This window comes from Stigmatopora argus, chromosome 4 (genome assembly GCF_051989625.1).
Source record: "Stigmatopora argus isolate UIUO_Sarg chromosome 4, RoL_Sarg_1.0, whole genome shotgun sequence".
NCBI classification, from domain to species: domain Eukaryota; kingdom Metazoa; phylum Chordata; class Actinopteri; order Syngnathiformes; family Syngnathidae; genus Stigmatopora; species Stigmatopora argus.
In genome coordinates, this window is record NC_135390.1 from 3844124 (window position 1) to 3859374 (window position 15251).

The 15251-nt window shown below is 40.6% G+C and overlaps 2 protein-coding genes across 2 annotated transcripts in view; both read right to left on the reverse strand.

The window, feature by feature from the left end:
- Positions 1-2180: 2180 nt before the first annotated feature.
- kiaa1143 (KIAA1143 ortholog) lies at positions 2181-7527 on the reverse strand. Its single transcript, XM_077599060.1, has 3 exons — positions 7281-7527; positions 6519-6669; positions 2181-4229 (listed from the first exon to the last, which is right to left on the reverse strand). Exons 1-3 carry the CDS (start codon positions 7392-7394, stop codon positions 4018-4020), a joined length of 477 nt encoding a protein of 158 aa, XP_077455186.1. The 5' UTR covers positions 7395-7527; the 3' UTR covers positions 2181-4017.
- Positions 7528-11959: 4432 nt separating this feature from the next.
- LOC144073323 (palmitoyltransferase ZDHHC3-like) overlaps positions 11960-15251 on the reverse strand; it is a 29569-nt gene continuing 26277 nt past the window's right edge. Inside the window, exon 7 of the mRNA XM_077599057.1 lies at positions 11960-14979. Coding sequence (XP_077455183.1) covers positions 14773-14979 — 207 coding nt within the window. The 3' untranslated portion in view covers positions 11960-14772. The remainder of the gene's footprint in view (positions 14980-15251) is intronic.

A 15251-nucleotide genomic window follows, 5' to 3' on the forward strand; every position in this document is an offset into this window, starting at 1 on the left:
AGGAGGAAGAGGAGGATTTTATATCATGAGAGGGTCTTCGTCGTCGCTGGAATGGGCTTCAAAAGTTACTTGCTCCTCCGTAACTTCAATGTAGGAAGAAGTTGAGGGTCGGGGAGAAGAAGATGAGGGTTGATGAGTATCTTCCTTGGAGGATTTACTAGAAACTGGCCGAAAGAAGCGATTTAACGACGATTGCAGTTTTCTTCTTTTTTCCATCATAAATGATGAGGTAGCATGTATGGCACCATTCAAGTGATTTGCAACCTTTGTGCAACGTTCAATATTTGGGTCTTGCTGCTCGAATAGTGCGATGAGTTTCGTCTCAAATTTCTTCATGAGGACAGGCGTTTCTTCCTCCTCCTCGTCCTCGACATGTTGCGGAGCCTCCTCCCTCTCACAGCGCCAAGCGTCGGTATTAGCGGCGGAAAGAAGCACGACTCGGAAAAAGGCGCGCAATACAAAATCTAGCTTACGAACTTACAGCATCTCTTTCCGAACATTTTTTGACATATGCCATATTCGCAGACATGTTCGTATGTACAGTTGTTCGCAACTCGAATGTTCGTAAGTAGGGGAGCATCTGTACATACACAACGACTGGTGCTGCAACAGTAGGATCATTAACACTCAGTTCCCGATTTAGAGCTCTTCGCAGTACGGTGCAGGCCCTCCTATCTACCTAGAGAGCTAACAATTGTCATTGTAATGGCTGTTTACATCCCACCGGATGCTAACGTTAGATTCATGTATGAATCGTTGTTTTTACATGATGTGCCTACACGCCGATTGGTCGTAAGGTTGGACGCCTTTCTACGTTATTTACAAACGTCATTTTCAGAAGAATTTCCGCCAGCGAGTTTCCAGGTGCTCCGCGGAACCCTTTTTTTTCTGTCGTGACGGGAAGACTCGGTGAGACATGATGGTGCTGGCCGGGATGACCCAATTTAGTTGTAAGTTAGGATGCCTTTCCACGTCATTTTTTGGGAAGTTTCCGCCAGCGAGTTTCCAGGTAGTCCCCGAAACAAAAAAGTGACGACGCCCATTTCCAATACCTATCAGATATCAACTTTTATTTTTGTGATATCTATGGTAATAGACTTCAACCACCTTAAGACCACAGCTCTGGTTGCCTAAAACTTTGAGGATAATCATATGGATTTCCACATCAATACTTTGGCTAGTGCTTTCCTAAGAAAATGTATACACAAACTGATTAAATATGGTCGGATAATTGAAGACGAACAGAACAGTTCTAACATTCCTAAAGTAATACACAGACTATAATGCAATTATTTTTAGCAGTTACCTTCACACCATTAGGGCTAGAATGGTGTACTGTATATTAGAACAAGGCTATATATATAGAAACGTACAATATGCACAAATGAAAAAGATAATTTGATAGAAAGATACTGGTCCTTCAGAAGCATTAGGTGATTCATGGCAGTAAGGTAAACTTTTGATCTCCCAATGATACATACATGCTTTTACTTTGGAACTATGCACTATGTGAAATGAATGGCAATATATCAACACTAACCAGTGCATTGAAATAAACAGCACTGCTTGCACTCTCAATGTGGACGTTGCAATGAGGATTCCTAAAATAATATGTACAAAAGGTGGCGATGAGTGAGCCCATTATTAGTGTGCACAAGGATATTCATTCTAATAAAATATGGCTTTTTAAAAACAACATTTTGTCACGCATCTTCAGTGTTTGTATATCATGACAATATAATAGTATTATGATGACCAATGAAAATCTTATGCCTTTTTTATTTTTTTATTTTATTTTAAAACCAAATGAGTACAGAGGAACCCGCAAGTCGGAAAGAATTGTTGCACTGTATGGTATATTGTCTTGTGTTTAGAGCACAGCACACAAGATTAGTAACTTTTTCCATTTCCCTTTTTGTTAGCAATGTAGGTCTCTGCCAATATTCCAAGCTGTTATCACATAGAAATCATTCTTCTCACCACTTTCTAAATGAATTCACCAAAATACACTTTACTGCTGCTTGACCTCAATGGTTTTTAGTTTTTAATCTGGGCATGCCAACCACATCAGGCAGACACGCACACCATGTGTTAAAATTTGCTGTAGGACCATGACAGAACATACACAATTAATGGGGTAGTAAAAAATTTGAAATCAGTAAAAACACTAAAAAAACATACTAGGTTGACATTTTTAATGTTCTCATGATGCATAAAAATATAAACTTGCATTGAAACTAATGCAGTGACAAGTTTACAGCTTCCCTTTGAAGCCAGAAAATATTACATTCAATACATTCAAAGTATTAAGTTTCCACCACACTGACATTTTACTATCATAATTCAACAAATATATAACGACTATACTATGGGAAAAAGCACCTGGCCTCAGTATTCTGGGGTCGAGGGTTTCATCCGAGGTCTGTCCTCACTGTGTGGAGTTTGCATGTTCTCCCCAGGCTTGTGTAGGTTTTCTACAGATACTCTGGTTTCCTCCCACATTCCAAAAACATGCAGGGTAGGCTGGTTGAAGACTAAATTTCCCCTAGGTATGGGTGTGACTGGGAATGGTTGTCTGTCTCTTTGTGCCCTTCCACCGATTAAGGGTGTCCCCCGCCTGGGGCCCAAAGATGGCTGGGATGGGCTCCAGCACCCCCGCGACCCATGTGAGGATAAGCGATTCAGAAACATGAATGAACTATGGAAAAAAATATTTCCATAATTTAAAAAAAACTCATTCATTTTATGAATCGCTTATCCTCAAGGGAAGTGGGGGTGCTGGAGCCTATCCAAGCTAACTACGGGCACCAGGTGGTGGACACCTTGAATCGGTTGCCAGCCAATCGAAGGGCACAAGGAGACGGACAACGATTGTTTTCGATGATATTCCAATTTTTTTTCCCATTTCATTTTCTGAACTGCTTTATCCTCACTAGGGTCGTGGGGGTGCTGGAGGCGATCCCAGCAGACTTTGGGCCAGAGGCGTGGGACACCCTGAATCGGTGGCCAGCCGATCGCAGGGCACGTGGAGACGGACAACCATTCAAGCTCAAACTCATACCAAGGGGCAATTTAGTGTCCAATCAGTGTACCGTGCATGTTTTTGGAATGTAGGAGGAAACGGGAGGACCCGGAAAAAACCCACGTAGGCCCATGGAGAAAATGCTAATTCCACAGAGGTGGGCCGACCTGGATTTGAACCCAGGACCCCAGAGCTGTGAGGCCGACGCACTAACCACTCAAGGCAACGGGCTGTCCACTCAGATATTTTTTATTTATTTTATTTTTTACAAGGATCTATCCACATAGGAGCGAAATTACAAAAAAAATATAAATGTTTTAGTTCAATTCGATAACTAAATGTATGTACTATGAGCTACAAGCTTGCAACAAGGTAACCTATTAAATCAATAGACGGGTTTTCAAGCCATCGAAATGAGTAATGTTTAAATAGTAAAAAGCACTTACATGCCAACTCAGTAAGGTATTACTGGTAACACTGTATTATTGAGGTGACTGCAAGCGATTTCTATGTTTAACCCAAGGTTGAACTTTTTCTTTCATTTTCAAGACCACTTACCCTTGTCAGGATTGCGGATAGCTGCAGCCTATCCCATCTAACCGAAAAACGGACTACACCCTAGGCTGGTCACCAGTCGGTCGTAGGAAACAGATAGAGACAGACAACCATTCACACTCACAATCACACCGCCACCGAGCGTAAATCAAACTCATGCTGTCCACGCCAGATTTGGGTGAAAGAACCAGTGCACCATTCGGTGGCAGGTTTAACTTGACACAGATTTCAAAATTATTTTTGAGCAGTAACTCTTTCACAATGAAGTCACAATTACAGGGGATTTAAAAAAACTGCCTTAAAAGGTTGGGTTAACCACAAAAACACATGAACGCCATGAATTTAAAAGCAGTTCTCACATAATATTTATGCCTTACAGGGAAAACACTCGTTTTTAATTTACTTTGATAATTGAATAACCACCAAAACTGAGCATTGTCCTAATCGTCCTCTTCCTCTTCGTCGACACCAAATGACAAAAGGCTGCTATTTTTCACCCTTTTCGCGGGATTCACATCCTTATTCACTTCTTTCTCAACTACATTCCGTGCTTTTTTGCTGGAGCTGGCAATTATGCCTTGGAATTTATCAGTGGAGGAGCGCTTTGCTGGTTTTTTGAAGATGATTTTACCATCTGTGGGAGTCTCGTCACCTGTGAGGCATAAAGGCGTTTGATTCATTGGAAAAGGTCTTTCAAAATCATACCTGAGATTTCAAACCAATTTACAGTAGAACTTTATTTATAAGTAAACTTTTCTGGAAGTCAACATTTGTGATCACCGTGCATTTGAACTATAATTTCTTATGGTATTAACGTTCCTCACAATAAGCACAAAAAGTAAAACGGTCATTAGGCATACTTATATGGAAGATATAGAGGGAGAGCACATTTTTTACACATTCATTTAGATTCTAAAGACAGTAATACCTCGACATACGAGTGCCCCGACATACGAGTAATTTGAGATACGGGTAAAATTACGAGCAAATATGTATCTTGAGATACGAGACAAATTTTGATATACGAGCATACAGCGGACGCAAGAGGCTGCTCATAAGAACATCATGGGCACTGTCTTTCTGGTCGCAACTCCCTCGTGTAATGTCTCTACGAGCACTGGGCGGAGCGTTGCATTTTTTTTCAGTGTTTTTTCCCCGTTAGTCAGTGCGAATGGCGGAGCTTGTTCGCTAATACGAGAGGAGTACTACTTCCCAGGCAAGTTGGCAATTGGTCGTTCATTATCCTATTGTGAGGACATTTGTGTGCATCATTTTGGGAATATTTTGAAGGGAAGAAGTACTCTCCCCCCGCAAGATCCGTCTAATTTTAATACTATTAAACACATTTTAGTACTATTAAACAACTAGTTATTTGTTACTTTGTTAATAGATGGCAAATTAGAACAAAAAAAATGTTTTTCCAATCCAATATTCGGTTTTTGGTGTTTTTTCACAGGGTTGGAACGAATTAATTTGTTTTTAATTCATTTCAATGGGAAACATTCATTTGAGTTACGAGTACATCGACATACGAGCACAGTCCCGGAACGCATTAAGCTCGTATCTCGAGGTACCACTGTACTTGAAAAACACACAAACATTGACCTTAACCCAGGGGTGTCAAACCGATTCCGCAGAGGGCAGCGGTAGGTACTGGTCTTTGTTCCAACCGATCCAGTGTCGACAGTTTAAGCAATGAGGTGTCTTCTAAAATTAGTAGCACCTGATTTTAATCAACTGATTATACTTGCAAAAGGCATCCTCTTGTTTAGTTGGAATGAAAACCTGCACCCAATGCGGCCCTATTGGGACCGGTTTGACACCCCTGCCTTAGTCCAATTGACAGCTGAATGTAAACATAGCCACTCAAGCAGTCTGCTATCTGGGATATTATATTTAGAGCTGGGAGACATAACAATAAATATTGTCAAATCATTTTTTGTCAACAATAATAATAAAAACTTTCCATAAAAATTCAATAATTTTAAACTCCAATTACACTACCGGACCACCACAAAGAACGGGGGCCCTGATGCGACATGAACGCTATTTCCAGACCAGCAATTAGGAGAAAAAGAGGATGATAAGATAGTGTTTTTCACACGGTTAGTATTAAGAGCGGGTAACACGGAGCATGAACGCAAAAGGACAATGAGCGATTATGAGATGCAGGGCAACAAGAAGCCAACCCACTAGAAGATCAAAGTGAAGTCTAGCCGGAGTTATCTTTTTTTTTTTAATGCCTCGTAAATACCTGTTCACAAGAAGTGGCCTTATTGAAAATGTCCTTAACCCACTGTCCTCATTTGAGGACACCCTGTAATATTTTTCTTAAATGATATCCCATTCTATGTGAATGTTCTGAAAACGATTAAAAAATCTAAAACTTGTTCACTTGGGTTAAGTTCCTCCAACTTTATTATTATTTTTTGTAAATGGCCATATGTGAGTTAAATTTTACACTTTCTTTTTGTAAGGCTGAAAATAGTCTGCTTGCCAATGGTGATGCTTCAGTTGATTATTTTGTTTATTTTATATTGCACAGCAACTTTTGGTTTGAACGCAAATTTAAAGACGCCTGTCAAAATTTCTGAAGGTTTTATTCTTTACTTTTCATAATGTAAGGAGGGAATTGTCTTATCTTTATTGCACAACAGAAAAACAAAAATATTTTAAAAAAATCATTTTTTATAATCTCTTCTTATAATGTAAGGTAACAGTTACTTTCATAATTGAATAACGAGGAAAGTAATTTATTTACTAATTCACAGAAGTTTAAAGTTTCAAATTTGAAAGAAAAAAGATGTGATAGTTATTGTGATAATTATTTATATCGACCGATATATTTTTAGCGTGATAACAATTTTTGTCATATTGCCCAGGTCTAATGATAAATGATCTACCCATGTTTCTAAAAGGATAATGGGGAAAAAAACTTTACTTTTATCTTTATTTTCTTTAGGTTTTGATCCTTCCTTGTGATCTATTGCTTCCTCTGAAGTCAGGTCTCCATCTTGAAGGACAACAACTTGAGGTAATTCATCCTCCCGATCACTTCCACTGTCATTGTCCAGTGATGGCATCTCTTCCCTCTGCAAGGATGATTATAATAATAAAGAACAGGTTAAACTACTACTCACATTGCGCGTATGATATCATTTAAATCCGTAAGAACTCCATTGAGGGCGGCCCGGCTGATGAGTGGTTAGCGCGTCAGCCTTACAGTTCTGGGGTCCTGCGTTCAAAGCCAGGTCGGTCCTTCTGTGTGGAGTTTGCATGTGTGGGTTTCCTCCCACATTCCATAAACATGCATGGTAGGCTGTTTTGCCACTCTAAATTGCCCTTTGGTAGGAGTGTGAGCGTGAATTGTTGTCCGTCTCCTCGTGCCCTGCAATTGGCTGGTCACTAGTTCAGGGTGTCCGAAAGTAAGATCGGATAGGCCCCAGCACCCCCCGCGAACCTTGAGGATTAGCGGTTCAGAAAATGAATGAACTCCCTTGATTGGACAAGTGTATAAAAATGCGCAATGGAGATGTGTTCACTGACCTCCTCGTGCCCAAAAGGATTTTTAATAATAACATTTAAAATGCTCCTGGATTCTTTTATGAAGCTCATGTGATCATGTAATCATTAAAAAAATAAAAATCAAACATTCTCCGAAATGTTACCTTCATTGCATTCATGCAGTGAGTGTACAACAAACCTTAGTGTTAATAGTCGGGCCTTCTTTGTAGCCAACATCAGTTTTAAACTTCGTGAGAAAGGAAGGTTCCGCTGGTTTCACCCAGGACACACCTCTGCCTTTGTTCTTGTTCATTACAGCAAACTAAAACACAATTAAAGCTATTAAATAAGAAAAATGTTTAACAGCCAACAGGCGCAATCAATACGTCATTAAAACGCGCCCGAAATGTCATATGACCACCGGCGGTTTCTGCGATTGGTAGAAGTGAGGTTAAGCGTGTATACATTTCAACAGGACAAGAGCCAGCGCAAGTAAACTTTTTTTCAAAATAATACACCGGAATGCCAATTTCTTCTGTTAATACTTCTAAACAAATATTTAAAGACGAATTTATTCACACGAAAGATAACATTAAATAGCTTTACAAACTCCCACCAAACTATTTTAATCTCTTATGATAAATTCACGAACAAAATGCTTTTGCTTCGAAAATCAAGGTTGGCTTATACTCTCTTAATAAGCCGACAGATTTCCTATGACTGTGAATTACAGAACGCAACCAAGGCGCTCAAATTGTATCTGCAATGTTTTCTGGTTCTTTTTACGCATTTTTAGCAGGTTGTTCTGGTGCTGCTGCCTCTTTCTCGGCGAAGCTCACCCTCGGCGCAGACTACCTAAATGAAATGTGTGAAGCTAGAGTGAGCGGCACTTCCGGAATGCAACAAGATGGACCTACTGTTTGTTACTGGGTAAGATCTCATCTCCTCTCATCTCATTTTCTGAACCGCTTTGTCCTCACTAGGGCCGCGGGGGGTGCTGGAGCCCATCCAAGTTGACTTCGGGGCAGAGGCGGTGGACACCCTGAATTGATGGCCAGCCAATCGCAGGGCACAAGGAGACAAACAACCATTCACGCTCACACCCATACCTAGGGGCAATTTAGAGTGTCCAATTAGCCTACCATGCATGTCTTTGGAATGTGGGAGGAAACCGGAGTACCCGGAGAAACCCACGAAGGCCCAGGGAGAACATGCAAACTCCACACAGGTGGACCGACCTGGATTTGAACCCAGGTCCCCCACAGTGAGGCCGACGCACTAACCACTCATCCGCCGGCTCGCCCTGGGTAAGATCAACTTAAAAAATAAACTTTTCTCTAGATGACTTCTTGATGAGGCTTTGCGCACGAGGACAACTGGACCCTTCAATGTGTTTGGAAAACAATAATAGAACATCTTTTCTGGGATGCTTCTGATCATCATTTACCTGTTGAAATCCATTTTCACTTTTGCTGTAGTCATGGCAATGTAAGGACTTCTCATGGAAATGTTTACAGCTGCACATCCCCTTGAGGTTGGTCTGCATCAGCTCGATGTTCCTCTGCAACGCTGTCATGTGGACCTTGTTCTCTAAAGCTCTTCGCTACAGCTCTTCCTCAGCCATGGCTACTGCAATCACGAGCGCGGGAAACTTTATCTTTTCAGTAAGCCGTCCTAAATTCTTTAATGGATGCTAAATATGAAAGTGCAATGTGAGATTACTCCTGTATGTGTATTTAGGCCATACTGGGGAAGTTAATCTTTGGAGAGAGTCAAGCAGGTCTGTACTGGTTGGGCATCTCTCTGACGTTGTGTGGGATGGTGGTGCTTCATGGATCCAGGCCACGGGAGGACCAGGCACAGGAAGAGAGGAAAAGCGACTAGTTTTATATTATTTATTTTTGCTCACTGATAGTGTGTAAATTGGAATGAGGTACCAAAAATTTGATACTTGAGGTGGAAGTGGCATTTAACGTATTAGGGTAGATTAGACTAACGTTTATTCATCCCGTATTTGGGAAATTCAATTTGTAGCAGTAGCAACCACAGACACAGTAAAAGACAATGTAGACCTAGATAAAACTGGAACCACACACAGGAATCCCACACAAGGTTGGGACCTTCTGCAGACTGAGGCTGAGGTTGAAAATATACAGAATCACTTCCAAACTGATCCGCACAGTCCCTCAATAGTCTGGAGCTGATCATCAGGACCGGTAGCCTTCCTGGTTTCTGAATGGTATTAGAATCATGAGTCCAAAGTACGACCATGTTTATCTAAAAAATATCCATTAAAAAGTATGTGTCCCTTGTAAAGTGTCATGTTTCATACAACATGGAAACTGGGATTTTTAGCAATCCATTTTTATCTTTTTTATTTATTTTTCCATTAAAACAAATATGAAAAACACATGCTCATTGTTATTTAATCACCTCTGTCTGGAAACAATCAACCCCTGAATTTATGCAAGGAACAGCACTATTTCAGGGCAACAAAAATCCAAATTGAGTAGGGTACAAGCAAAATAACATTATAGTTACGTTTTGTAAAATAAAAAATCACAATCATTACACATTTTGGAGTTGTGTTATTGGAATGAATGGGTAAAAGTTTTATGACCACCAATGTTATCTTGATGGGTTTTTTTACGTTGTAAAAGTTTGGGCGGCCCGTTGATTGAGTGGTTAGCACGTTGGCCCCACAGTTCTGAGATCGAGGGTTCGACCCCAGGTATGGACCTCCCTGTGGACAGTTTGCATGTGGGTTTTCTCCTGGTATTCTGGTTTCCAACCACATCCCAAAATCATGCCAGCTAGGCTGGTTGAACTGAACTGAATTGTTTCTCGATATGAGAGTGAGCATGAATGTTCGTCCATCTCATTGTGGCCTGCGATTTGCTGGCCACTATTTCAGGATGTCCCCCGCCTGGTGCCCTTAGCTAGCTGGGATAGGCTCCAGCACCCTCTGGCCATTGTGATGATGAGTGGCATGGAAAATGAATGAATGTAAAAGTTTGACTTTGACACTTAGCAGGTTTGGAATCAACTGTTGTGAAATAAACCAGGTTGTTGAATGAGCTGTACCTATAGCTACGCACGACCACCCACTCCTTTCTGCCGACACCCCCTTTTTTTTCTTCCGAAGAACAACAAAGAATACCTCCCGAAACATGCAATTGATTTTTTTACATTGTGACTCAACAGTCGTCAAAAAATCTCAGTTGAGTATTAACTTTAATGGTCAATTCTGTCAAATCATCTCTATTTATCTATTTAAACAGTCCGAAATGACTGAGGAACAATTGGTAGTTAAGCCACTTTTACTGTGGCTTAATTCCTTAAAGTGAAATACAAAATATATTTAAATGACTTTTATACATGTCTTACAAGAATCTAATGAAAATCAACGAGAAACTAAACACTTGTCGTGTTCATGTAGGACGTTCGAGTTGATGTTCATCAAGTCTGTAAATAAGTGTTTTAAGTGATGTTCTTTATTTAAGGTTATTGATTAACGCAAAATATGTCAATTTTAATTAAGATTCATGCGAAGATTGACGGCCCGGCGGTTGAGTGGTGAGAGCACCGGCCTCATATCTGGGTCGATCCAGGTCGATAAACCTGTGTGGAGTTTGCATGTTCGGGCCTGTGTGGGTTTTCTCCAGGTACTTTGGTTTCCTCCCATATTCCAAAACCATGCGTGGTAGGCTGGTTGGACGATCTAAATTGCCCTTACGTATGAGTCTGAGCGTGAATGGCTGTTTGGAGTAAAACTTCTCATTGGCAAGTGGTCGTGCGTTATCCTATTGTGAGGACGTGTGCATTATTTTCGGAATATTTTGAAGAGAAGACAAGCAAATAACCCTCGATCGGTTCCTTTTAGCTGCAGCTGAAAGTCAGGGTGGAGGTGGTAAATAGAGCCAACCCGGGAGAAGAAAGGTATAAAAATGTAAAACAAAATTACAATTAAGTTTTGTGTAAGGTTAGATTATATTTTTTGAGTGTCTGTATCGTAATACAAGTTCATTTAAATTTATTTATGTTACGTTACGAGCGCGTTGCCGTGCAAAAAGGCTCTAACCCCCCTTAACTCTATCCCTCTCTCACCCCTCCGCGAAATCTGTCTAATTTTAGTACTATTAAACATCATAACCACTAGTTATTTGTTACTCTGTTAACAGATGGCGAATTAGAACAAAAAATGTTTTTCCAATCCAATATTCTGTTTTTGGTGTTTTTTTCAGAGGGGTGGAACAAATTAATTTGTTTTTAGTTCATTTCTATCGGAAACGTTCATTTGAGATACGAGTAAATCGACGTACGAGCTCAGTCCTGGAACGCATTAAGCTCGTATCTCGAGGTACCACTGTAAAAATCCACCCTCACATTGGCTCAGAAAGCTCTATTTTTGGATAAAAGTGACGTCCACCGCCCGCTGCCCACCATTTTTTTCTCCTCAGTGCTGAGTTGAGTGACACAGTCCTCTGTTTCCCCCCATTTTCTTAGTTGCAAGCGGAAGACAGTGGCTTCCGTTTGCAAGTTTCAGGATTTTCACTTCTTTTTTTTCTTCGGAAAAAAAACACGATGTAGTGAAGCCAGGAAGTGAAGGATCACAGTATATGGCTTCTTCGGCGCTGTTGGAAGGGGTGCCCTGACTTCTGCCATTTTTCATCTGTCTTCTGCTTGCGAGTTTCACCGTGGATTTTGACATTTTTATGAACTTTTTTAATACTTCAGAAAAAAATCTGCAATGTAGTGAAGCCGCGAAAGTTGAAGCCGCAAAGTGGCAAAGGATCAGTAATTTACATGGTGTTGTTGCTCCACCGTGTGAGTGACGAGTAAGAGCGAGAGAAAGAGAGAGCAACAGTTCTGAAAGGCTGGACTTTAGGTTTTATTTTTCTTTCCTTCGGTGTTGTGGCATCATTTCAAGGGCTTAATACATAATGTTCTTATATTTTGGTATGTTTTATACATATGTGATGCATAATTTTAATTTTTTTAATGTTTGGCGGTAGTATTAAAAATCCTGGAACAGATGATGACAATTCAATGTAAAACATGTCTCTATTCACGAAAAATCAAAGTTACTAAAAAACGAATTAATTTTATAAGTAGAGGGTTGTACCCTCAGAAACTGTATTTAATATTAAACAGAGTAAATGGTAGATGGAAATTTTCCCAACTTGAAATTTGAAAACTTTTTATTGAAAAACAAAACCCACAACTATCACATGAAACAGAATTCCAGCACCCGTTTAATGAGTTACAAATAAGGCTTAAAATACATGAGGAAAATTTTTGCACGCATCAGGAAAGATAAGGCACAATGGTAAAGACGAGGGAATACAATGTGCTTCCATGTATTAGTGCTACAGTTAGTGTTCATTTGAAGCTGGTTCATCACGCACTTCAATAAAGCCAACTGGTAAGAGTGACGGACCCACCACAGTAACTCCCATCAAACTGAATGGAATTAAATCTCATTGTACTTGTATAATGACAATGAAGGCATTCAATTCAAATCCAGTGTATGTAAAGTGTACATAGGCAGAATATGCATATCTAGTACATATATGCATATGTATGAGTATATAAACATATACAGTGGGGCAAATAAGTGTTTAGTCAACCACCAATTGTGCAAGTTCTCCTACTTGAAAAGATTAGAGAGGCCTGTAAATGTCAACATGGGTAAACTCAACCATGAGAGACAGAATGTGGGAAAAAAAATCAGTTTGATTTTTAAAGAATTTATTTCCAAATTACAGTGGAAAATAAGTATTTGGTCACCTACAAACAAGCAAGATTTCTGGCTGTCAAAGAAGTCTAACTTCTTCTAACGAGGTCTCCACTCGTTACCTGTATTAATAGCATCTGTTTTAACTCATTATTGATATAAAAGACACCTTTCCATAAAATCAGTCTCTCACACTCTAAACTCCACTATGGCCAAGACCAAAGAGCTGTGAAAGGACACCAGAGACAAAATTGTAGACCTGCACCAGGCTGGGAAGACTGAATCTGCAAAAGGTAAAATGCTTGGTGTAAAGAAATCAACTGTGGGAGCAATTATTAGAAAATGGAAGACATACAAGACCACTGACAATCTCCCTCGATCTGGGGCTCCATGCTAGATCTCACCCCGTGCCGTCAAAATGATAACAAGAGCGGTGAGCAAAAATCCCAGAACCACACGGGGGGACCTAGTGAATGACCTACAGAGAGCTGGGACCACAGTAACAAAGGCTACTATCAGTAACACAATGCGCCGCCAGGGACTCAAATCCTGCACTGCCAGATGTGTCCCCCTGCTGAAGCCAGTGCACATCCAGGCCCGTATGCGGTTTGCGAGAGAGCATTTAGGTGATCCAGAAGAGGACTGGGAGAATGTGTTATGGTCGAATGAAACCAAAATATAACTTTTTGGTAGAAACACAGGTTCTCGTGTTTGGAGGAGAAAGAATACTGAATTGCATCCGAAGAACACCATACTCACTGTGAAGCATGTGGGTGGAAACATCATGCTTTAGGGCTGTATTTCTGCAAAGGGACCAGGACGACTGATCTGTGTAAAGGAAAGAATGAATGGGGCCATGTATCGAGAGATTTTGAGTGAAAATCTCCTTCCATCAGCAAGGACATTGAAGATGAGACGTGGCTGGGTCTTTCAGCATGACAATGATCCCAAACACACAGCCAGGGCAACAAAGGAGTGGCTTCGTAAGAAGCATTTCAAAGTCCTGGAGTGGCCTAGCCAGTCTCCAGATCTCAACCGCATAGAAAATCTGTGGCGGGAGTTGAAAGTGTGTGTTGCCCAACGACAGCCCCAAAACATCACTTCTCTAGAGATGAACTTTTGGTATTGACCAAATACTTATTTTCCACCATGATTTGCAAATAAATTCTTTAAAAATCAAACAATGTGATTTTCAGTTTTTTTTCCACATTCTGTCTCTTGTGGTTGAGGTTTACCCATGTTGACACATACAGGCCTCTCTAATATTTTCAAGTAGGAGAACTGAGCGCGTCGGCCTCACAGCTTTGGGGTCCTGGGTTCAAATCCAGGTCATGTCCATCTGTGCGGAGTATGGTCTCCCCGGGCCTGCGTGGGTTTCCTCTGGGTACTCCGGTTTCTTCCCACATTCCAAAAAACATGCAGGGTAGGGTGATTGGACACTCTAAATTGCCCCTAGGTATGGGTGTGAGTGTGCATGGTTGTCCGTCTCCTTGTGCCCTGCGATCGGCTGGCCACCCATTCAGGGAGTCCCCCGCCTCTGCCCCGGAGACAGCTGGGATTGGCTCCAGCACCCCCCCAGGACCCTAATTAGGATGAAGCGGTTCAGAAAATGAGATGAGATATATCTATATATATATATGTATATATGTATGTATATATATATATACACACATAACTATATTTAGTTTTTGGTACACCAAGCTACTAGAGCACAAAATGACTACTAATTACCTTGAAAGTCTGTCAACCCCCATAATTAAATCTATTTGTATTGTATAAACTGTCTTTTTCAGATAATAAATATATCCCAGAAAATTTTACACAAAAAAAGTCCCAAAACCTTTTAAATACACTATGGTCCAAGTATCAAATGCAAGTACATATTTAATTGGATTTTCATTAATGTGTCAACAAAAAAGCTGGTACCTCCACATCTAGCTGTCTGTAAACAGTTTTAGTTGTGTGGGATCTCTATGATGTCCTCCTCAATAATTTCCCCCTGCACATTGGCAACAAGCTCGCTGGGGGTCTTCTTGCATGTCATTTCTGAGAAGGGGCTGCACCAACTCAGGGAAAATGGTCCACCGAAAGCCGTCTTCATGGCCTCCCAGCATGGCACTTTCTCCCACTTACTCGTCTCTCCTTTCAAGCGTTCGATGCCCTGCAGAAGACAGTGCTAAGGGCCTCACCAACGGTTTGTCATCCACACATTTATAATGACTATTAAATATTACACAGATGGGAGTCAGTGTATGACACAGTGATGCTCTTCGGGGTTATGGGGATGAAAAGCAGATTTACCAAATATTGATTCTTAATATAATACTCACTTATATTAATACCAATATTCAATCTTACACATATTGACATACTTCCAATATAGTAGCTCGGACTTCATATCTTAGAAATGATACATATTTGTTTTAAACAGGG